Here is a 25,212-nt window from a genome sequence, read left to right as displayed (position 1 = left end):
TTATGGGCATAGTAAAAATGGTTATTGAAAGTAATCTTAAATATTTAGGGCTTAGCCCTTTCTAAAACAGCTATCAAGGATTTAATAGAAAATAAAAGCTTTTCTATTACGTTTTTAAGCATGTGCTAGCAGTTTGAAAAGAGTTATGAGCTGGAAATAGAACCCCATATGAAAGCAAGAAAAGCCCCAACCTCTGAAATGAAAAAATTCTCTGTTAAACTGTCTGGGATTTCACAGTAATTGCTAGGCAGCCCAATGGATTTGATTTTATCAGGATTTTCTGTAAAGGGTCTCTTACAAGAATGTAACTGTTAAGGCAATTATCTCTAGGACTGAAGTCTTAATGAAGTTTGTACTTTCAAGCAGTTTAAGGGGGAGATGTTGATACTGTAATTCTGTAAGCAGAATATCTTTATTTCTGAGCACATTTGTTAAAGCTTTTTCTGGAAAATACAGCTCTTTATCCATAAGCTAAAAAGTTCATTGTATTGGTCATAATAAAGGTTAAAAAAAAAAAGTCTGAGGATACTGAGTTTTGTTCAGATTAAGGAAAAGTTACCTATCTGGGGAAATTGACATAATTACAAAGTGTGAAGACATCTACATGAATGTGCATGCACCACTTGTACTTCTTTTAAATGTATACATGTTCTTTTAAAAGAAGTTTCTTGCTAGAGGCAACCCAAAATGTTTTTACAAAACGTATGAACTTTCATCTGTGTCATTGTTTTTCAGTGTTTTACTCAGCAAACAATACTTACAAAGATATGTTTTACGTATTGATCCTTGCCTGAAAGAAATTTTTCGATCAATGCCAATTATGAATTGTCAAGCTACTGAAAAGAGGAATAGCTGTAAGAGGTTACTTGTCAACTGCTTTGTGTGTTCTACCACTATGGCAGAGCAGGTATTTCTGTGTGGGATTTTTGACCTCACAAGTTCCTGGCGGACCTAAAACCTCAGCAGTGCAAACCTCAGCAGTGCAAACTTGCTCTCTCTATAAAAAATATGTGCAATTTTACAAACGTGTTGATTTGATGTATTCATTGACTGAAAGAGCATTCAGCAATTTTTAAAAAAGCACTGCATCTCTAGAATTTTCTAGTACTAACAAGATTTTTCCCTTGAAAATATTGAATGTTATAATTATTACGGATTTTTCAGAGTGTCCAATTTTTTAATATTTTCATTGTTATTTGTTTGAATAGGTTAAAATGATAATGATTGTAAGATTTGTCTTTTTTAACAAGAGTTCTTGTTCACATCCAAGATGTTAGTGTTTTGAAGTTAGGGAATGTACGAGCAAGAAAGAATAAGCTCTCTGAACTTAATTGAAAACTCAGACACTTACTTTCATGTTAGTAGTTTCCATTTGAATAGTATCCAGTTTCAGGAGTTTCAGTTACAGCTCCAGACCTATAAGAGAAATAATTAATTTTTTTTAAAGGGAAAAAAAACGTTTTTTTGTGTTTGCAGCAGCTCTAGCACTGAGATGATGTCCTGTTGCATTGTAGTTCTACCTCACAGTAGCAGCAGAAGCTGAATAATTCACTCATATCCTGAACGTGGGATCAGCATCATCCAAGAGGGAGCCCTGTTAGGGGGCTGTGGGAGGCAGCTTTTCAGGCATTTCGCATGTGAAGGAGGTGAGGTATTTTCCATTAGAGATCCCCAGCACATGGCTTGGCAATTGTGCTGTGCTTTGGACAGGGAGATTTAAGCCTAATTAAACAGTAGTTGTTGACTTGCCTGTTCTGTAATAGACATGACACCATTTGGTGCTTAGCTGTGGTCTAGCATCAAACAGCTCCCTTCAAACGCAGCTCTGAAGCACGGCCCAAAGAATAATTAGGTTTGCCTGTGACAAGCCAGGAACTGGCTGACAGAGCAAGTGGCATTAGCACGGGTGGAGCCTGCCAGCATCAATACTGATTAGAGATGCCATTCCTGCCTGTGATGGGTTGCCAGCTCCTAAGTGCTGAACAATCCAGTGACCTTGGACAAACAGTTTCCAATAATGATACAGCGTTTGTTTTATTATGAAAGTGACAAGAAGGGAAAGATCACAGTGTATCTTTCTTTCATGCAATCCCTCATCTCCAAAATGGATGCGAGTTTAATCGTTCGTTTCATATGCAAAGCCTCTTTCTGTGGTATTAAGAACATCTTCATTTCAAAGCTTAGAAAAGTTAAAGATGACTGAAGGCTGAAGTGGAGGAAGAAAGATAGTGCTTATACCTGGCAGTAGCTTCACCTGCTTAGAGATAATAAAAATATCCTCTGAAATTTAAAATTGCTCTTTATCTCAGTTTAGGAACACACAGTTTTTATCTTTTTTTTTTTTTTTTTTTTTTTTTTTTTAAAACTTGAATCCATTTTTTATATTGTGAGTATTCAGTAAATTGGGCTCAATTGCCTGTTTTATTATAGAAACAATATAAAATATTGGCAAAATATTTGTGGATGGAATATGATCTAGAGCTGATCTTACATAATTATAGACTGTGTTTAGTTTTTTTTGTTCGCTTGTTTTTAACTCAAGTCATGACCACCTGCAGCAGTGGTCAACAGTTTTGAATAAAACCTTTCTAGGCAGAAGAAGGAAGTCTGGGTTTGACAAAACTGTCTGAAAAATGTTAGATGCAAAATGTAAGCTGCCTCACCAATGCTAGGGAGAAAGCCCATATAACAAGATAATCAGAGCCCCTCAAGACTCCTTCAAAACCCTGGCAAATGGCACAGCATTGGTGTAATTTTTTAAAAGCTCATTTATCTTTTCCTCATAAATGTTTTATTTCCTTTTTCAGCATTGCTTCTCTCGGTTTGTTTACTAGACAGCACAAGGAGAGCATTCCTCCAGGTGCATTCTATGGGACTCTGAATATATCTTCTGCTCTTCTCTCTTTTTATAACATTTTTTCTTTTGAACAATTTTTTTTTTTTTTAAACCAGAGAAAAATAACGGTAGTTTGCAGGCCATGGCTGAGCAGAAGAACCATCTCTGTCATGCCATGAGAGATGTCAACTTGAATAGGACATTGTGCTGCAGACTACATTTAGAAGTGCAGAGTATCACTCTGATTCAGATCAAGTGACTTCTTGATAGGCTGCAGGACAGACTCTTTTTTCAGGTGACCACCACATTCCTTTGTTGAAGAGTTTCTGGTGGCTGATGCTGAGCAAGATGGGCTGCTGCAGTTAAGTACAGCAGCCTTGGCCACCACTACCTAACTGATCTGATGAAGGGCTTATACCACCCACATTTTGAGCATCTTACTGAAAATACTTTGCATAGTGGTAATCTTCACACATACTTATTCATCATGAAGAACACCAGTTTAGGCATTGGATTGCTTTGTTTTTAGAAACAGTTTAACAGATGTGTAATCACTCAAATGAGCTTGCTGGGAACAGGAAACCACAGAACTCGAACTCTTTGAAGAAGCATAGGAAAGCTGATTTCCCATGAGTCGTGGAAATTGAGAGACTATGTGAAAGAAGCCTTGTTCTCTCGGAGCTGCTCACACCTGTGCAAGATGCACAGTGCAGCTGTAACCATGCTTGAGCTGAGTACGGCCTGTCACTGAGCACATCCAGTTCCTGTGATGGAAATTATGGGCCTGGGTAGAAAGATGTCAAGTGTCACTGTGTTGTGATTCACTGCAGTTGCTTTAGTGAGGTGAAGAGGAGGCAAGGCTCAAGTATTCTTGACTTGAAAGCTGTATTGTTCACAATAGAGATTACAAACTGTCTCATAAAACATAATGCTTTATAAATTTAAAGAAATACAGCCTTCTAAAAATTCACTGCCACATTTGAAAACAAATGTTGGTGTTATGTATTGTGCACTATATGGTGCTGAGACAGCTGGGTGAGCTGTGTGGGTCAGAGCTGCTGGCCTATCCCATACCAAGAGCCCTATGTTGCTCTTGGAGCATTTGGGGTTTCAGCTTCATGAGTTTGTAAGCAGGGAATGGCCAGTGAGCCATTGCAGGCTGGGAGTCACTCTTGGGCCTTCTGCTCTTGTATGGCTTTTTTGTTTATTTTGTAATGGAGAATAATCATAAATATTGTAATAGACTGTTATGCCTTAGGAAGTTAACAGCTGTTTTGCAGCTAAAGAAAGTTTGTATCTGATATGCAGCTTACCTGAATGGAATCTGTTTGAGGGCAACAGCCGTTTCACGGTGTGTTTGTAGAGCATCCATGTAATCCTAGCAAACTGCCACATCCTTTGAGGCTATCCCTTCAGCCTTTCGTTTGATGTTTCAAAGTTTTAATCTGCTGAATCCCTAAGTGTTTAACTAGAGACATTTGATTCCTCAGCTGGTGCACAAGAGGGTGTTCAGAGACAATGTTTGTATGTTTCTTGTGAGTACTTTTCTGCTGCTTTGCTCCAGCTTAGTTTATGGGACTAATAGAGTGTAAGACAAGGAGTTGTTATAAATACATTTGTACGTTTGAGTTACTTATGAGTGTAGTTAATGGGAATGTAGTTTAAGAATGCTTTCGAAATCAGTGTAAGTTTAGTGACCTTATCAATTCAGATTTTTTCACAAATCTTAGATAAGATTTTCCTTAAAGCTTCATTTTATCATCATATCATTATTGTTTTTAAATTTAGTTTTCCAACTCATTGTTTTAAAGAAATCCTTGAAAACATAAGCTGCCAATACTGAGAAAGCAGAAGGCAAGATGTTACAGCAGAGGACTGAGATGTCTTAGTTCTGCAGTACATTAGGATTTATTTCATCTCTCACACAACCATGCTGGAATGTACATTTCCTGATAACTTTTTTTTTTCTTAAAGTAATTGTCCACTTCCAGAAACACCATGATTGTGTTTTGGTAAATTGAAAGATCAACTAAAAGGTTCTGAAATTATTCTGGATTTGGAATTTTATTTATTTTTTCCTGAGTATTTGCCCACAAGAGAAGCATCTCAAAAGTAACTTCCCAAAAATCCATGAATTGCATTGCCACTTGAAAATGTCTGAATTGTGAAAATACAGTTTTATCAACGCATAAATAAGAAATCCAGGTAGGAATAAAAAATACAGACAAGGGAAAATTAATAAAAGAATGCAACAAAATCTCCATAAGTATCTTAAGAAATGAATAGCCTGCATTTTGACTGAGTTTAAAGTAGTTGTGTGGTGCATGAAGAAATTTTTGGAAGTGCAGCAGAAACTAAGGTTAAGTTTGATGGATGGATTTCTCAGAGATTGACAAAAAGCTTGAAAAAGTGACTTTTGAACCCACATAGTCATTACTTTTAACCTATTTGTTTGAAAACTTGATTATGATTTGTTCTTTAAAAGAAAAAATTGAATTATATTTGGAATACATGAGATAAATAATTCTGCATGGTCCATCCTTATCGCAAGGCTTCAATGTTTAACAGGAAAAAATGTGTACTGACACATGTTTATTTCAGGTGATGACCAAGAGAGTTACGAGGGACATCTTTGGGTTTTCTGATTGCACTAAAAGAATAAATAAATCTAGTAGCACTTACACGAATGGACTTGGTTTTGCAGGATCTCCAACTCTGGTTTTGGTTGTATTTATGCATAAAATGCTTGTGAGGTTCAGAGAGGAGATGATCTATGGGTATCATTAATACTGCATTAGAAACAGAAGCAAAGCAGCCTCTTTACTGCTGCTACATAAAAGGTCTGGAAAAGATCGGCAGGAGAACAGAATCAGTAGAGAAAGAGATGGAGAGGCTTGAGAGAGAGAGAGGCGCTTTTGGCAGAACTATAACAGTGCAAGTTGTAGTGTAGGAAGGCTTAAAAATACAATGCAAAACTTCTTAAGACTGTGGCAGATCATATCTAAATATACGCGTTGGAAAATGAATTTCTAAACGATCCTTTCTGCACTAGAACTCACTAACAAAACTCCCATTCTTTATTCATTAGACATTCCTTAGGATTTTCATTGCTGGGCTTTTTAACATATGCTGTCTTATTGATCACCATAAATACCTGTGTGGGAGTGTGTGTGTATGGACCAGCCATCAGATTAATTTTTTTTCTCCAGTGCTGTTTTGAGGATGTTACTCCTCATTTCCAAGAATCAGTTGAATTTATCTTAGACATAGAGACATTATTATCTCTTAATAAACACTAGAGCTGTGTTTTAAGAGAGAAAGAAATACCATAAAATAAAGCCAAATTTGAGCTATTTCTAGAAAATAAGAAATTCTGAAGTCCTGGATATCTCCTTAAAATCAAAATTTTGCAAATGCTACTGATGTCTAAAACTTAATTATGTCTTACATTCTACTAGTTTTTCGTAAATGTATAGGTTTCTAAATATGGTTGTAAAAATAAAAATAAATCAGCTTTCTCCCCTTTAATTTGTTCAGCCTTTGGAACAAGCAAACAGACTGGGAGGGAGGGAGGAATAAACTAAACCTGATTATAATTTTCCCTGGAGATTTGTGTCATGGGACATTGGTTTACTGAAACCTGTTTATTTTTAATATAACGGTTTACATTAAAAAGTCTAAAAATTATTCTATTGAGACATCTAGACATGCTGTTTGCTATTTAGTTTGTTGTATTTTGTATGCACAACTTAAAACATCATGCATTTCTGAATTCAGAAAACGTTTGACTGTAAATGAAACATGTAGGCATTTCAATTTCTTTGAAATAGACATTTCTTTGAGGTTTCATTAGGTGGCATATTTGGGTTCTTCAACTATCTTCCTGATATGGTGTTTGAAAAATATCACCGTGGTAGTTTCTTAATAAGCAGAATGCTATCTTCCAATTATATAACTAAAAGAGAGAATTTTATTTAATCGCTTTTTGACAAAAATGAGCATGTCCTTAGAGCGTTCCAAGTTCTGTATATCTGCAACTCAGCCCTAAGGGGAAAAGTGAGTACATTATTTAAAATAAAGTTCCATGTAACTGCCAGAGAACATTCCTGATTTCCTTTAATAATCTATCAAAGATGGAGGTTAAAAAGAGAGGGAGCATGAGAACTAGAAGAGGATAAACTAAGGGTAGAAGAAAGAGGCTGAAAGCTTTAAAAATTGAAATTTATAAATTGAGAGTAGCAATACCAATCCATTAATTGAATAACATTGTAGGTGTTTAAAAGCAATATATTTTTGTGTCTGTGTTAAGAGGTTGGTAAGATATATTTTGCTCTCTTTTTCATAAATCAGTCTTGAAAACGTCTTTCTGTTCATGAAAGCAGAAATTCTGAAAGTCTGTCTCTGGGCATCATGCCATTTTGTGATACTAATAGATCATTCTGTTCTGACAGGAAGAACTTTAAATAAATGTCTGCTCAACAAGCAGCTCTGTGAAACAGGCAGATCTGGCCTCTATCTTTGGGTCAAATACTGTTGCCACCGCAAAGTAAAATAAATTAAGAAATAATCAAAGATGGGCACATTCAGTTAGCATTGTAGAATTTCAGAACGTTCTGAAAAGGTTGGACGTCATTTCAGCAACGTGTATGTAGGGTATCGAAAGATGTTCTTGCTGATTACTGCAGGAGAGCTTTACAGCTGCAGAGGATCCTGTCGGCTTTAATAAGCTCTGAATACATTACTGATGAACCTGGCTTACTTGCAGCTGATGTTAAGCTTCCTGATGCCCTTGACACACACATTTGTCTTTTCTGTGTGGGTAGATCAAGGGACAAAATCTGTGGTGGAAACTGATGTCAGCATAGTCAAAAAGCAAAAACAGCAGAGAATTATAGTGATGTGTTTAGCTTCTGTTTAAGTGTCTTCAGATAAAATTATAAACATATCCTATGTATCCACATTCATTATCCATAAAATACGATGGAAATGAGGGTAGATAAAGAGTGGGGCAAGATGTGGGAAACAAATCAATCTGTCATGTTAGAACTCATCGTATGTTAAAATAAAATGTGAGTATGAGTTGGGTTAAAGTTTTGTAGGTTGTAGAAGAAAATAAAGATTGTGATTGCAGACTTCGGCTGTTGAACAAAGTGAGCTTTCATGAGTCTTTTTAATCAGAAATAATCAACATGCTGCCTTGCTACCAACATGTCTTGTTATCTGCTGTGATAGAGAAGGATCTAGGTTTTTATAGAAGATCATACACTGAGCCTGATGGCATCATTCTGGAAAAGAAGGGAAAAAAAGAAGGGCTGTAATGGCTATGTGTGGCAATGCTTGTCAAGAACTTTTTTTTGGTTTGTTGATTTGACCGTTAGGATCTCTGGAACTCTGAGCAGGACCACAATGGTATAATGTTCTTGACCCCTCAAATTATACCATTTTCCTTTTGCCTTTACAATTCTGAGTTCAGGGTAGCTGAAGTGTTCCTATTTTGCCATTTCAAGTACATTGTACTGTCAAAAAGAATACAGAATGAGAGCTATGTCACATGCTAAGCTTTCTTATACTCTGGTCTTAAAAGTTCTTGAGAAGAAAAGGCAAAATTGCTGACCAGAGTAAAGAAACTCCCAGGCCTGTTCCAGATCACTGGAATTTCAGCAAGGCACTGAAAAGGGACTTGCTATGTAGTACTGCTCTGTCTCTCCTGATATGTTCAAATTGACTGTCTTCTATGGCCACAGAACACCAGCTTGTCTTACATCTTTCTGATCTCTCTTCATTGGGGCTTTGTGCCACTGTTGCTTTTTCATTGAAAAAGCTCTGAGTGTCATAGTGGGAAATACATGAAAGGAAAATATGGACATGCAATGACACTGTTCAGGCTAACCTTATCTGATAAATGCTTCCTCTGAGAGCAGTGTCATGCCAGCACGCTCTAGAATAGAACACACCAAATCTGATGAGCCAGCAGTTGTTTTTTGGTCTCAGTGATTTAGTAACATTTACTTGTTGAAAACTACTCAAGTAAGCTCCTGTCATAATGATAAACATTGAACATGTTCTTGAACTCTTAAAAGGGACTGTGGAGGTCCTTGGAAAGCTGTGCAGAATTCCACTAGAAGAATTGTGAATCCACAAAATATTGTTTTATTATTGTTGTGCTCGTAAAATGAAACTGGATTGATCCATTACTTGTTGCTTTTTTTCCCAAATCCTGCCACAAGCAAGAAGTCAGATGAATTTCAGGAAGGTAACTGAATCTATTAGTTTAGCATGAAATTCACCCACGTTAATGTTTGATACCTGCAGTGCGTTTCCATGCATTTGAATCCGCACTTCTTAATTATCAAAATTTTCCTCTTAGGTTTGTAGTCAAATATTTGAACAGTTTGATTAATCACTGCAGTCCTGATCAGTCTAAAGCTAGCTGCTTTTCCTGTATCGCTGCTGTGTTACATCTCTCAAGAACTACTGCAGTAGTGTGATACAGGTCCTGTAAGATCCTCTTCTATAGAGTTAAGACCGCCAGAGTCCTGGTCTGACCAGAAAGATTGATTCTAGAAATATTAGAAGGATGGCCAGCCTGTAATATCTGTTCTAACTTAATTCTAAAGGGTGTAACTGCTTCATAAACAAAATAGGCTCAGTAATAATCTTTAAAAGGATTGAGTTATTTCAACTGTGAAACAGGGCTCTTAGCTGCTTGGTTAGAAAGATCCAGTCCAGGCAAGGGTATCTAAGGAGTCAGTGTTGGAAGACATTCAAGACGACTCATGTACTGAATTGTCTTTCAAGATGGAAAAGAAAATAGTACTAGATGAGCATCTGTTAGTTACAAATATATTTTGTGATTACTTAGTTATTCTTTATTTTAGGAAATTTTATAGATATGGGAAGCTAATCAATTTTTTATGAGTACAAGTCAATTGCTTCTTTCTATGTTATAAATAAAACCATGTGTAATGCAGAGAAATATTATAGTCACATTCTGTGACTGGTTAGAAGGTCCTGTAATGTGCTGAAGACAAATGTATTAACAAGGAAAACTAAGAATGTCAGTACCCAGTGTATGCTCTGACTACTAGTACCCGTTGTTACTATTTCAGACTGCCTCAGGAATTATCTTGGCTAATTGTAAATATTCAGTGCTGTTATTAATTTTAATCTCATTACTGGACCTCTTGTTAAATCAAAATTTTAAAAATATGTTTTAACAGTCGATTTTTGTAATTCAAGGAACTCTTGTTTTGAATGAAAACCAAGATAATAAATGCATTATTTGCTTCATGTTACAGAATTTGCATATCTCATGTTGTGCAGCATCTCTGTGTAGGTAAAGGTCATTCAGCTAAGCTTCATCAACTTTCTTTGCTCACACTGATGGCACTCAGTGACTGTTGAGCATAGCTGCCATCTGTACTATTTCTAAAGATTATTTCATAATGCTTTAAATGTGAAGATCTTTTCATGATCATAATTTTCATTCATAGTGTCATGACTGCACTTCTCATTGGTGGGATAAGAATGACAAAAAGTAACAAAGATTATCTGTGTATTTGTTTCCTTAAATTCCTTTGTTCCTCACTAAAGCTCAGTCTATAATCTGTATATTTACATTTATCGAATAATGGAAAGGGTCTTTGTCTTCATTCTAGGTGTCTTTGGCAAATATGAGCATCAAAAAAAAAAAAAAAAAAAGCTGTATAGCGGATAATACAAAACAGCCAGAAAACACAAAAGGATCTGTATTTCCAAGTTTGCCTTTCAGTATCCCTGACAGTGTTCTGTAACTTCCTAAATCTTGGAATAGATCTCACAGAACAGCCTGAATAGTTCTCACGGAACAGCCTGAACAGCATTTAGCCTCGTCAGAATGTAAGAAAAAGTGTTCTTAAGAGCTGAGGAAACTAGGAAGTGAAATGTGATGTCTAATTGTTATACCTGGTGACCAGCTTAAAGTGTGATGAGCCTCAAGGGAAGAGAGAAGTGAATGTGGGTCTGCTGTGCACCCTTGTGAGTGGAAGTGTTTGGCCAGAGGGAACTGCTGCCATCTTGCATTCTCTTCCTCACCTGAAAAGGGAAATTTGTATGTGGCACCTTGATCTGATCCTTTCTTTATATGACTTTGCTTATTTGAAATAGAAATGCTAGGGAAAATGCAATTTAAGCCATTTTTTATCTGTGTTTGCACCATGCCTGCAGAATCCCTCACTAACACACCAGCAGGAGCCCACACTTCCCTTACTACTGCTGAGCTCAGGTGTTAAGGGGTTGCCCTGCGAGGAGGCCAGGGCTTCCTGAGTGCTTTCAGCCTCACTTCTCCTCTTTGATAGCAGCCCCTCTGAGCCAGCAGTACTTGTCCTTCACTGATACCTTGCTTGGCTCAGTGTTTTCTTTAACCTTATTGCAGTAAGTCTGCTGTAAGAGGCAGCTCCTCAGTTTGCTGCAGATCTTGATTTACAGCATGAGACAGCACGTGGTACGGGTGAGAATTACTCATGTCTTGAAATACTTCAGCTCTTTTGAACTGGCTCTGAACACAGCTTCTAACTGATTTATGGTGTCACAGCTTATCACAACTGATGTAACACCAAGAGAGGCTAATTCTGTATGAAGCACACTAGTCACAATCTTTAGAAGGAAGTAATAGCTAAAGTAAAATACTTTATAATATTCATTTTTTCTATTTCAATTTTCTTTTTCAGTCGTCTATTTAGTATCTGCACACTGAACTGGTAACTGATTAACATATCTACCCTTTTCTTACAAAGCTAGAGATATCCAGCACAGTTATTGTTTATCAGTTCCACAACTTGGCGAGCGTGCAGCATTCTGTGTGCAGTAGACTTCAGAAGCTCATAGGAATGAGCAACGTAATGACAATCTGCCAGAAGTTAATTTATTCCAGCCAACACGACAGGACATTCGCCTTATGAAAGCACAAGTGCAGGCTTACAGAGGTTATTGCTGAGCGTCCCACAGCAGTGGGTGTAATTTAAGAAGTAGTAGTATCTCATGTTATTGAATGAACCCTTGAGAAATGAGACTGGGACAGTAACATCACTGCTCAAATCTGTGCATTGAGTGCATGGTGTTGTGGCAAAGTAGCCTTTTGAGCAGCATTATGGCAAAGTTCTTTATTACACAGTCTTTGAAATGCTGTGTGCGTTCACACATCTCACTGTCTCACACACCTTGCCAATAACTTCAAGAGATCTGAGCCTACTAAATTCAGGCAGAAAAAAAAAGATTACGTAAGGGTAAACGTACCCCCAAGCACAGCGAGGGATGTGAAGAGGAGTTAATGCCGTGACATTGGCAGTGCCACAAAAGTGGCAGTAAAAGACTGAAGAATTCAGAGGTTCCTGAACTGCTTAGCTTGTGGTGTTAATCCAGACATTTATTAAAACAGCATTTGCCTCAGGAAGCCTTGGGGCAGGTCCCAGTGTAATTCAGCTTAGGATGAGGCCCAAGAATCCTGGGTGCTTTTCAGTATTGACTGTGTGCTTCCTTATGATTAAGGCATCAAATCACAAAAATGTCAAAGCAGTTCTTAGAATTCATTGTAACTGCTGTGTTGCCTCTATCTCATGAGTGACACTGTCTGTTTCTTCCACGGTATTTATTATTGTAACAACATTACCCAGCAGAGAGTGACTCTGAGAATGCAAAATAGAAGGCAAAGCATTACAAAATCATATGAAAATCAAGAAATCCAAAATTTCATTAAGGAAAAACTTGATGTATTAATGGTAGAGCTTATTTTACCAACTGTGAATATTTCTGGTGATTATAGATGCAAAGTGGGAAAAAAGAGTGTATTTTTTCTTATTTCATCCCTGGTAAAAATCATATCCTTATTGACTGGAAACTTTTTCTATGTTTAATTTCTTTTTTTAGTTGAATAAACCTGTGATATTTCCTGTATTGCTGTGATGAACAAGCTCTGTTGAGCATTAGTAACGGTGAGCTGTAAAGAGCAGACATAGAGCATCCCCACTGCTTTCTGCCCCGGCAGCCACAACAGAGATTGCTAGAGCAAAAGTGGGAACGTGTCCAACCCAATAGAGAGGGAAAGCCTGGAATAGGAATCAATATGTTGCCTTGGGCTCTACAGTGTTTCATCCGCAAAGAGATTTTAGAAATGTTACATTAAAGGAATCGCGATGGAAAACCTATAGAAAGGTAATTATCAAACCACTAGCATAGTCTTGAGCGTATGATGATCTACTGTTCCTCAAATACTGGCATGGTCAGCTTTGGAAGAAAATAGATTTACGTTGTAGTAACACTTTTGTCTGGGATCTGCCATCTAAGGGAGAAAAAGACAGAAGTTGTCTGGTTTTGTGGAATGTTTTAACTTGGCACTGAGGGAGAGGATTTTCCCCTGTGGAAAATTTTTTTAATATTTCTTTATATTCCACTTCATTTTCATGCAAGCTGTTTGTTTTCATTGGTTTGCAGCTTTCTCCGTAGGGGAGAAAAAAATCAAGAACAAATTTGCTTGGCTACTTGATATTCATGGCACCTTCAGGGAGTAGTGGTCACTGGGTCTTCCAGAAAAGATGTCTGAGGGAAGAATTGTATTTAATGGCAGACCTGATTGTATTATAATTTCTGGTTTAGTAGAAGGAAGAAAGCTGTTCTTCCTACTATGTTGAAGTGAATAGAAGGTTGCTCTTGACTCGAGTAAATAAGTAAATACTATTTAATGTAAAGCTCTTGCTGAATTAGTCTTATTACCTGAAAACATATGACTTACTTCCTCATCTTAATATTTCCTAAATCCCCAGCACTGCAGTTTTGCCTTACATTAGCAGTCCAGATGTTCTGAATTGAAAATGCTGGGTAAGAAGCAGCAGTAAAGCTTCCTTGTGCTGACTTCAAGGAATTGTGTGCATCAGGCTCCATTAAGCAAAGGACAGACCCACTTTTACAATACAGCAGAAAACAGACCTGTGTGCTACATTCAGGTTTCTAACAGCTACCAGGAGAATACACATGCTTTTATGGTACAAGTTTCTCTTGCACTTAATCTTTCAGGTGACAGAATCATAAGGAGATGTTGTTCTGTTGGACAGAGAAAAACCTTGGGATATAAAGCCTTTAGTGGTAAAATACAAATATCACATAAATTTGTACTTTCAGGGATGGTTCTGTTGTTCTTACCAAAACCTCGGTGGGCTCATCTCATCCAGCGCTCTGGAGATCCAGTTTAAGTGCTGCTTCTATGAGGTGTGCGTAACATTCTGCCTCTTTAAGAAAGCCTCTCCTCTTTTATGTTGCTGGCTTTTTGGTTTGAAAAATCACCCTGAAATGATCTCCTCTGCTGAGAATATGGTTTGGGCTCATGAAAAAAATAGGCCCCCTCCCCTATGCGAGCAGTCAAAAAAGGAATCTGTAAACAAAAGCAAACAGTAAATTAAATGTCTCTTACCTGGAGCAGAGTTGAATTATTAGATAGTTTTCAGTCTAACAAGCAGTTAACCTAAATTGAATTGTACCTGTAATTAAAATACTTAGACTAAAAGTGAGCCAGCCAGCTGGCATGTATATCCTCTCTCTTATTCAACTCCCAAGAAATTAAAAAAAAGCAAAATACTTCTCATTATGATGTTCGAAAATGAGGAGCTTCTTTTTTCAGAATGTTCTGCTCGTTTTATTCGTAACAAAGACTTCTAGCTTCCCTCACCATATAAAAACAGGGCATGAATTAGCTGCTTGAAAGAAGTGGGAGATGGGGCATCAAAGAGCCTTCTGTTCATTAAGATAAACACCTAATATGTGTTTCATGTTTGGTTGCAGAATAACATTCTGAATAGAGGATTATACAGTAGCTTCCCACAGTCTTAAATTATTGAGATGGTGTGGGAGAAGGAGGAGAATAAAGGGATTTAAGCTATTATGCAAAGAATTAGTGCTGAGAGAGTAAAAGGTCCCCTTATTACCCACTGAATTCTCTGTGGATTTAGAAGTGTTGAAAGTGTAACATAGCTCTCCATTTTGGGTGCACTGTTAGCACATAACTGAGTTCCTACAGTCCATCTAAAGTTTTAGCCTGAATGTTGATTTTGTGAGATTGACGATAGTTTCATGGCTAAATTTTTTTTTCTGCTTGTTTTTGGTGTTGTTTTTTTTTGTTGTTGTTGTTATGCAATAACTTAAAAAAAAATGTTGCTATAATCTGTTCCTGCATAAATACTTTTTTTTTTTTTTTTTTTTTTTTAATGTAAATCGTAGAATCATAAAATGGTTTGGGTTCAAAGAAACCTTTGAGATCTAGCTTCACCATCCATCCTACATGCAGGGTTGCTCCAGATCCCCATCCAACCTGGCCTAGAACAGTTCCTGTTCCAGTGCCTCACCACCCTCATCATGAAGCATTTCTTCCTTGTATTTATTATAAATCTACAGGCTTTCAATTTAAAACCTCATCCCTTGTCCCTACTCTTCCTGATAAAAGAGTCCCTCTCCATCTTTCTTATAGGTCCCCTTTAGGCATTGAAAGGCTGCAGTGAGGTCTCCCCGGGCCTTTCTCTTCTCCAGGCTGAACAAGTCCAATTCCTTCAACTGTGCTTTATAGGAGAAGTGCTCCAGCCTTCTGATCATCTTCATGGCCTCCTCTGGACCCCCTCCAACAGATCTATGTCCTTCTTATCCTGAGACCCCAGAGCTAAATGTAGTGCTGCAGGTAGGGACTCATGAGGGCAGAGGAGCAGAATCACCTCCTTTGTCCTGATGGCTACATCTAGGGACACATTTTTTCCTTCTTGCTCACAAACGTAGTAGCCCCATTTGCAGAAAGAGTCATGATCCACCTCACTTTGCATTCCTAAAATCAATTTTTATTGCACATATTTTATAGATCAAGTTGATTGAACTGTTCATGTGAGCCAGTGTGAATAAGGGTTTTGCAATCTTTCCATGCTTTATACATTTTCTGTGAGTGCGAATGATGGATGGTTTTACGAATTTGCTGATACACCATTTAGAGTGCTTTATGCAGAGTTTTAATGAACTAGAATTGCTAATTTTTATGACCAGTATTGAAATGGTATTACAAGAACTCCGTTCTGTTCATTCCAAGGAAGTGTCAGTGTATCAAAGTTTCATGGGGGCCCTTATATCCTTAAGTACATTTTCAAAAGTGATTTTTAGTTGCTCTTGGACAGCTTTAGTTGCTGTATGCTCATTTTAATGTATTTTTAATTTATATTCTGTTTATTTAATCTTTAAACTGTCAATAGTGTCTGCTTTAGAAGTTCCATCATTTATTTTTCATGTATCTTTTCCCTAGGCCTTTACTGCTCTTTGCTCTTGAGAAGAAGGTGATAGCTAGATTTGGCCTAAATTAGACAGCTGTTCTCATAATTCAGAAAAAAAAATCTGGCAGAATGTGTATAATTCTTCCTCATGAATGTAGGAATCCTGCTAGAGAAGTGATTGAGGTTTCTTATTAAGCTGATTATATTTTATTATTGTTGCTTACTCTTGCAGAGCTATATTTATCACATTTCAGGGTTGCACTTCAGGGGTAGAGGTTTGGACTATCATGTGAGTATTTCATTTTCATGTTTGCAGCATTTTTTTTGAAGTGGAATTGCTGAAAACCAGAGCTGGTTAGAATATATTCTTTGCAAAGGAGATACATGAAGCAATCATTACGCAGTTCATTCTCAGGAGATGTTGTTTGGGCGAACAAGTAGGTGACAGACTTCAGTCAGAGGCATTAAGTTCTATACATAGAAAATGGAAGCTTCTTGGAGGAAGGGAAGGAAGTAGTTCAACAGTTTGACAGGATTTACAGTTTCCACAGCTCCATTAGCACGTTGACTCACAAATTCCACATGGTGATCTGTCTTGTTTGGGATTTATTGGAAGATGCCTACATCTTGGTTTCACTCCCTGCTCATTGGTTTGGTGAGATTCCAGCTCATCCTTTCTCTACCTCATTACTGTCTGTTAGGTAATGCTAAAGAATAATGAGTCACACCGATTTTTTTCTAATCCAAAATATACGTAAGTTTGGATTTACGGGAGTATCAGAGAATTTGTTCACTTAAACTTCAACTATGTTTTCTTTGCACAGCAAATTGGAAAAATAACACCATATGTGATTTATGGCTGCTTTCTTTTTTATCTCTGGTATTTAATTTCTCATAATAAGAGAGATAAGAAATGTATTTGGATGCATATCACTGAGGTTTCTGAGTGCAGCCTTAAGCATCAGAGCTTTCATTCTAGAGGCTCAATTTCAGTCTCTGCTTCATCTTAATCTCTTTATTTGAAATCTTTTACAGACAGTGACATATGCCTATCTGTCTACAGTTCTTTCAGGAAGAACTAACATGTGAACATTTGAGCTACTGAAATTCTGATTGTTTCATAGAGGAGATTAGCATTCTATAATGTGTGCCATTAAATGTTTGCCATTTATGTGATGCAAAACCAGGACTATAAATCTGAACCCTTCTATACTGGATACTTACTGGACATCTGTGTATGTCGTATTTCTCTGATTAGACAAAATTCTACTAGAAATAATAAAACCTTACTGTATTTTGCACATAATAGGCAGACGGAGACAGTACAAATAATGTTATCATCAGGCAAGCCAGCCAGTGGGTTTAGAGTACCTTGGTGAGAATTGTACATCTTACAGTTTGAATGCAGTTTTCTTTCCCTCTTCTAAATGTGAGTTATCTTACTCTTTCTGAAAATTAACGTGTACCATAGTCTCTGTAAATAAGAATATGCACATACGCACGCACTATGAAAAAGGTGACATTGAAAATTTATCTATCAATTGCCCAGTATTAAGGTGCTCTCATGTGCATACCTAAGAAAGGTAAGGAATATTGTTCTCTCTTGGTCAATTTTGTTACTTAGCAAACTTGTTCCTTGTCACTGCTCCAGCAGTGAGAGCTTAGAAAATGGAAGGATGCCAGGTTTAATAGAGGAAACAAAAAGAAATTCCTGTTGACATCCAAATCTTGTATCAAATTTGCTTGGAATAAAATTAAGTCTATTTTTCTTCTCTAAATATTGGGAATTTATTTTAGATATAATCCTTTTTTACACTCAAAACGGAACAGAAGTGTATAGTTGTACTATTCTGCCCGTGTTCACGTTTCTGAATTAAATACACTATTCTTCAGATTTCTTTTCTGAGGCTTCAGATACTTTCATTCTAATCTAGAATTAATCTTTTTGGAATATTAAGCCTGATCTTGAGTTGTGAGTGATTTACTGACATGCCACTACTGAATTCAAAGTACCACACAGATGTCAGCTAAATGAGTGAGACCTGGAGACTTTTCCTTTTTGACTTTTCCAAGTTCCAAAAACAAGAACAAAAAAGTGGAAAAAAGCAATTTATTAATATGTTCTCATCTCCTGCCTTGCTGAATTTTGACAGAATGGGACCTCAGCAGTTGCCACACTTGGTCTTTTCCAAGAAATAAGGCTTTACTGATTTGAATGAACTGATGTGTCTTTGGACAGATAAACACATATTTCAAAGGGAGATGCCTTTGAAGACATGCAATTCTGAAAGAAATGTTTACTGGAATGTTTATTCTCTGATTATATTTAGAAGAAAGAAAACATTTTTGTTTAGCCTTCCAAAAATCTCAAAACATTTAACGGGCAGCAAGATCTGGTGAAAAGTCCCCTGAGGTGGTGATGAAGACCTCAGTATAGGTGTGGTTTGGTCCATATCCATGTGAAAAAACATGAGCACCTGCAATGAGCACCTGCAAATATCATGTGCTCCCCACATGACTGCCACCTGCTACACTGTTTGTACTTGTGACTAGCCAGCATTAGAAGTATTCAACAGCGTACCAAAATATGCAGAAGAGGATCCTTGGCACTCTGAACTGTCCAAACTGGAGCAGTACCGCTTTCTGTGATGGTAGCCAAGCTGAAGGACAGTGAAATGATAGGTCTGAGATGGTGCTAACTTGTCTGGATGCTGTAGTTTGCAGATGTACATCAGTAATGTTAGGTTTAATAACATCTTCATAGGTTAAATAGAACACTTTGGCAAGGAAGTTTCTGCACAGAAGTAAAAGCTTTTTTGTCAATCTTTTCTGCTCAGTAATTTTGCTACTGCAAAATATATGGCATTCATTATGGCAGTAAATAATGTGAAAACTGATGTGTTACTAGGGAGAGAATTAATGATATGATCCTGTCTGGCTTGACATAAAGTCAAAACATACACACACAGTAATAAGAGGCATATTAATCCACAGAAATGCCGGAGTTTATATTTACACAGCAAAGTCCTTACATTTGTATCAAGGAAGAAGTCATTATTAAATGCAAATTGTGCCCTGTGAGCATCCTTGGTGCTGGTTTTGTCTCTACACGTACATACTGTAAATAATATTATAGACTTCATCTGATGTACTTTAGACTACATCAGATTTCATTCTGATCCAAAATAATGAGCTCATAAATTGTTCTTTATTTAGAATAATTCTCATGAGGAACCAGCTGCAGTTCATCTTAGTGAAACAATGCCACTGTAAGAATTAACATCCATGAAGTGTTAGAGAGTCAAAGCATTTGAGTCCTTCCATCACCTTTTCAAGTTGAAGTTGGGATGGTTTATCCAAGATGTAAGTCTTTCAAGAGGCTTAAGGTGTGCTACTGCTTTTAGCCGCAGATAGGCAGCTAAGGGAGTCTCCAAGGTATTCAAAGCTAAGGAACTGGATATAAAACCAGATATCTGTGTAGCTGGTAGGCAAAATGCAGGAATGCAGTATGCTAATCAGTGGCAAGTAAACCGTATTATCTTCTCACTTATCTCACACAGGTTCAGCTGAGCAATGAATTGAACTTTTGTCATCCTACATGTGAGACTATATGCAGTAATGCAGGTCCTTAGATCACACTGGAGACCAAAGATTTGTTCTGCCTTTTTTTTGTTTTCCTTATATTCCTTTATCTAATGTGTAGAGAGAGATGAGGTAAGCACAGAATTTATGCTGGAGATAGTAGAGATGATTTTGTTGAGCAAAATAAAAATAAATCACAACTATTTACTAAATATGTCCCTTTTACAGTCAGAACAAACTTCATATTGCTGGCATTTGTTTTGCAGGTCTTTTGACATTGCAAACCTAATCACAACCTATTCTGCTGCTTAAAAATATGGGACCCTGGCAACACCGCTTCCTCTTTCCAATCACAGGGCAGCAAAGCAACTGCAGGGTACTGCATTTGGATTTGTCAGAATAAATAATGAAGAGGCTCATCAGCTTCTCACTAATGAACAAGGAAATGTGATTAAGCAACTTTAAAAGAGAATGGCTGAAAACAATATAGATATGATAGCAGGATGATTGCTGTGAATGAGAGACTGAAATTTCTGAATAAGAGGTTTCTTCAACAAGAAGCGATGACAGTAGTTTAATCTTCCATTAAAAGATTCCTGCCAATTTGGAAAAGCTCTGAATCAGGAGATTACAGACATCTCAGAAGCTGACAAGGCAGTCACTTCTCTTAAGACAGCTACTTTCTGGCAATTGCTAGAAAATAGCCTTTTTTTTTTTTTTTTTTTTTTTTCCAACACTCTTAACTTCTATTAAACAATGATGAGGACATTTCTTGTTTCGGCAATTCTTTTCGTCTCAAAGATGATGAAAATAGAAATTGTCTTTTGGACCAAAGTGTTCTAGACATGCTTGCCAAGTTTATTGTGGCTAACATCTAGAAATTGTACTGATTAGCTTCTGGCAATGCTCCTCGAAAGTGCTTCATGAGTTAGAATCTCATTAAATATTTTATTCCTCTTCATTATCAAGAAGTGTACACTTCTTCCTCATATCTAATGTGTTCTTGTGCTTTTACTCTCTGCTGTCTGTACTTACCTGAAGGAGAAAGCACACAATACAGAAATGTCAAGAAGAGTGAACTAACAAATGGTGCTGTAATTTTTCTGTATCTCAACAGAAAGATACCTTATTCTTTCCTTCTTATACATCCGAATATATGACTTTTACACATAAATGTATCAAAGTCAATAAGCAGATTACAGGATTTTTGTTCAAGGTAAATTATATAAAACAGTAGAAGTTTCCAGATATTCAAATATAAAAATGATTTTCAGGTATAAACATGATATGCATGTAAGTGTGAGTTTCACAGATGTGGTTTAAAACAGAAATTAAAAGAAAATGTCAAGCGTCATTTAACGTATCAAAAATATTCACGTACCTCAACTATGATACTCATCATTACAGAAAATTCTCTGGGTCTAAAAACAGGGCAGAAAAATCCTATTATGCTTCATAAGGCTTTTGAAGAAAAAATATGTATTTTTTTCCATGTGATGTAGGTCCATCATGCTGCAACAAATAAGGTGAGAAATTGAAAGGTCTTTGGGTTTTCAGCTGAAACTTCAGCTGTCTTCAGTAGCAAGTTGATTGGATTTAACATTAGGATACAGAAATCTGCCTGTGTTGCTTGAAATAGTTGGAGATCATATTGTTACCGTCTAATTATCTAGATGCAAATTCACTGATTTCAGTTATTGTTTTGAAAATTACTCACGATTTTCTTGTTGTGTGGATAAATTACTGTTAAATAAATCATATTGTTATACCTCTACTTACAAGATCTTTACTTTCCTACCCAGTAGCTGCTCTCTTGTCAGTGGTTTATTCTGACTAATACAACAACCTGCCTCATCCTTTCTGATTAGATGTATTCTCCTGAAATGACTTGTTTTGTATCTGAAGCTTATGTTTTAGCTTTCTGCAGTGAATTAAAATATTCCAGAGACCGTATATGATCATGGTACGTCATTGCATGGCATATCTGAGAACAAGATGTCATTTTGGTTGGGACATCTAACAGAGATGCAACTCTCTCAAAAAGCAGAGATGTAGCAGAGGTCTCCATCTGCTAGGAAATATGTGCAGTTTTCTTTTCCAAATTGCTCTGTGTAGAAAAAATAAAGAAGCAAAGAATGACAGTATATTCCTTCTTTATGCTTTTTCCAGGATAAGTCCTGTGAAAACATTTCTGCAAAATTTCTCTAGAACAAATACGTAGAATGGGTGCTGTCAGTAAAGTGTTCACAACATCCTTTAAGAATACTTTTTTCAATATTCAGTTAATTGCTTGTGGATTGAGACTTGTATTTTATCATTTTTTTTAGAATATTATTTTTATCTTAGATGTAGCAGTTTACTTTCTGTGCTGTGTAAGGGTTGATACCCCGTTCCTACGATCTGCAGAGGGAAACTTGAAGCAAAGCCTGCTTTTCAAATTAATTGTGCCAGAAGGTTTTAGTGCTGTGTATATGCCGGAACTATATGCTGGTGTTGTAATGCATGTGAATCCATTGTGTAACTTTAGATTCCTACAGCAGATCAATTGTAGGTAAGCAGTGCAACAGGAGTTTTTGTAGGAGGAGATAAATATTTTCAAACTGTACATAATTTAAAAGAATCCAAGCATACTGGTTTTGTGCTAGTTGCCTACCATTTACTCTGTTTGAAAAATATTTTCATAAAAATAAGGTATCTGATATGTACACACACTTTTCTTTTTGCAGGTGGAATGGAGAAAATAAAACAGCATACGTTTGCGTTAGCTCACTACACCTATACTGTGCTGTCTACCCTGAAATATGCCAATGGGGCACCTGTAGTACGTCTTTACAATGACACAGATTTCAGCAATCCAGATGTCCAAGGTCCAATCATTAATTTCAATGTGCTCGATGAAAGCGGAGAAGTGATCGGCTTTTCACAGGTATGTTCCTCTTTTCCCTTAACAGAATGTTCAGTCTGTATCTTAAACGTATTTGCAATGAGTTATTTATCCTAAAGAAAATATTTTATCTGTCATTGTCTCCTCTGAGGTTTCGGTTTCCTTTCTTCATAGCTCTCCGTAATACATGCACACCTTTTTTGAAGCAACGGAAAGAGAATCTCATAAGTAATGCTAGCACAATGCAAAGTGCATGATAACAAAGGACGTATCTCAGTGATTTAATACTCTACACATAACAAGTTTGAAAGTTGTCAGTTTTACCAGGATGTAAACAGGCAAGGCAGTTTGGTTTCACTTCTCCTTTTGCTTCTAATAATTATGTTATTGTGATATTTCTGAGAAAGCACTGAGTAACCACTGCGGTATTTTTATTTAAAAGTTGAATATCCAACATGAGGACTACGCATGATATTCAAGTTCAAAAATTCTTTAAACTCTGTGTTTCTCAGTAACTTTCTCTAGTCTTTATCTAGCAGCTATTCTCAGTATTGATAACAAAATTTTGTGAAACTTTCCCACTTTTCATTATTTGTTTATCATGTGAGAAACTGGCCATAATTTTATATGACCTTACACTAGTGTAGGAAAAGCAGACAGTGGGTAACGTAGGGTAACACAGCTCACTTAATCAGCAACAGAAGCCAGAAAAAGCACAATGCTCTAGTTCAGTTAAATTATTCTGTTTGTTGCATGTCTCTTGAATAAGTCCACACATCAAGTTAATGACTTTGATTTTTTCAAAGCTTTCAATAACTGATAGCAGCTCTGCAAGCAGTAGTTGTGTAGTTGGATTGCTCTTGGAAGGGAACACCGAGAAATGTCTATGAGAATATGTGGGGAGATGCATGTATACACAGGTGAAGCAGGTGAAACAGTTACTTGGCAGCGTGACAAATAGAGTTGGAGCTTTGTGAACTTTCTAAAGCATTTACCACACTGATGAACATGGAGGTCTTTTCTCTATATGTCTTTTAAAAATTGCTGGGCTATATTGCCAATCCCAAAGATTCGCCAAAGTTCGGTATCAAGAATTTCACACTTTAGGAATCAGTTAGCCATTTATACAATATTGAGTATGAGTATGTGTTGCAATGTTTAGAGAAAAACAGTGGCATTAACATTACTGGGGTAATAAAACGCTCTGCCAGCATTCTGATTTTGCTTATGTCTGTTGGTTAAAAGGAAGGCACTATTTGCACTTCCAATTTTCACTGTTTTGCAATAAAAATGACTCTTGCCTGTTTCACTTTTTAAAAAACAATTGTACCCTTAAATAAGCAGTGATTTTATAGTCCTGTGCCTTCACTGTGCCGGTTGGCTGCAATGGGTGCTCATAAAAAGCGTCTGTATTTATCTGTGTCATCTGGATTGCACTATTCACCACATTGTCGTTATTTCTGGCATGAGTATATTGAATGAGGAACTATAAGGTTTTCAAATACATACTTGTCACATCTGCACTGCCTGTTGGATTACTTTTTTAAATTAAAATAACATGCAATTGAATGCTTTCAGAAATTAACAAGCAGCACTATTATTTCCAAAGCTATACCATGTGTGATATATATAATTGGCTTCCCTATGGAATTAAATTCTTTCACAGACATCTTACAGCAGTTATGCAGGGGAAAAATGTCTACTCTCTCTTTATGATGACAAAGAAAATTTGTATGACAGAGAGCAAGCTTCACCAAAGTGACGGTGTAATCTCATCTTCATTCATATCTGTGGGACTATTTTATATGTCTTTAAAATTAGATACGTTTATTCAAATTAAAACTAGATCTAATACATCTATTAATTTTGTTTAGAAATGAAATGGTGTACACTAGTTTGCTCTTGTCTATGATCTGCACATTCTCGTGGATTCACTAGTCAGTCCAAATGTCATCTAATGGAATTAGAAGAACAGAGTTTCAGAAGACTCTCAGAAAACATTTTTAACGGAGGGAAAATTGGATGACATTTCTATCTGACATACCTACTAGTGAGTACCAACTAATGACTCCAAATGTACTTCAGCTAGTATATGAAAAGGGGAAATGACAGAATGTCCTATCTTTTATGGATGATATCCATTTATAATTAATTACTTATAACCAGGCATCCAACCAATTCTATTTGTCTTCCTGACAGGTAACTGTTATGTGACCACTGCCTAGTGTGGCTGGACATTAGCATTTGGTAGCCTGAAAAGAACAAACTGACTGATATTAGAGAAGGTACTATGCTGTGGTTTGGAGTAATTTATTCTCACTTCTATATTTACTGTTGGTGTAACCTCACTTTGAATACTGCATGCATTTCTGGGCTTCACAACATAAAAATGATCTTAAGGTACTTTAAATCCAGAGGAGGGCAGTAAGTCTCATAAAAGGGCTGGTGAGGTATGTCCTGTTAGGAGATGCTGAGGACTCTTGAAATGTCTAGTCTGGAGAAGAGGAACCTGAGAGGCAGTCTCACTGCTCTCTGTAGCAACATGATGAGGGGAGGCAGAAGGAAGTGCTGAGTTCTGACGTTATCACTGATGGCAGGATGCAATGAAAAGTTTATTTGGTCAAACACTGGAACAGGCTTCC

At 36.8% G+C, this 25,212-nt stretch overlaps 1 protein-coding gene across 1 annotated transcript in view; it reads left to right on the top strand.

The window, feature by feature from the left end:
- The window catches only part of MOCOS (molybdenum cofactor sulfurase), a 205,191-nt gene that overhangs the window by 130,503 nt on the left and 49,476 nt on the right, over window positions 1-25,212 (top strand). Inside the window, exon 6 of the mRNA XM_052704240.1 lies at window positions 22,413-22,612. Within this exon, the coding sequence (XP_052560200.1) occupies window positions 22,413-22,612 (200 nt within the window). The remainder of the gene's footprint in view (window positions 1-22,412; window positions 22,613-25,212) is intronic.

The sequence above is a fragment of the Tympanuchus pallidicinctus genome, unplaced genomic scaffold, assembly GCF_026119805.1.
Source record: "Tympanuchus pallidicinctus isolate F22 unplaced genomic scaffold, pur_lepc_1.0 scaffold5, whole genome shotgun sequence".
NCBI classification, from domain to species: Eukaryota; Metazoa; Chordata; class Aves; order Galliformes; family Phasianidae; genus Tympanuchus; species Tympanuchus pallidicinctus.
The sequence above is the reverse complement of the archived record's forward strand: the minus strand, read 5'-3'. Positions and strand labels throughout refer to the sequence as shown.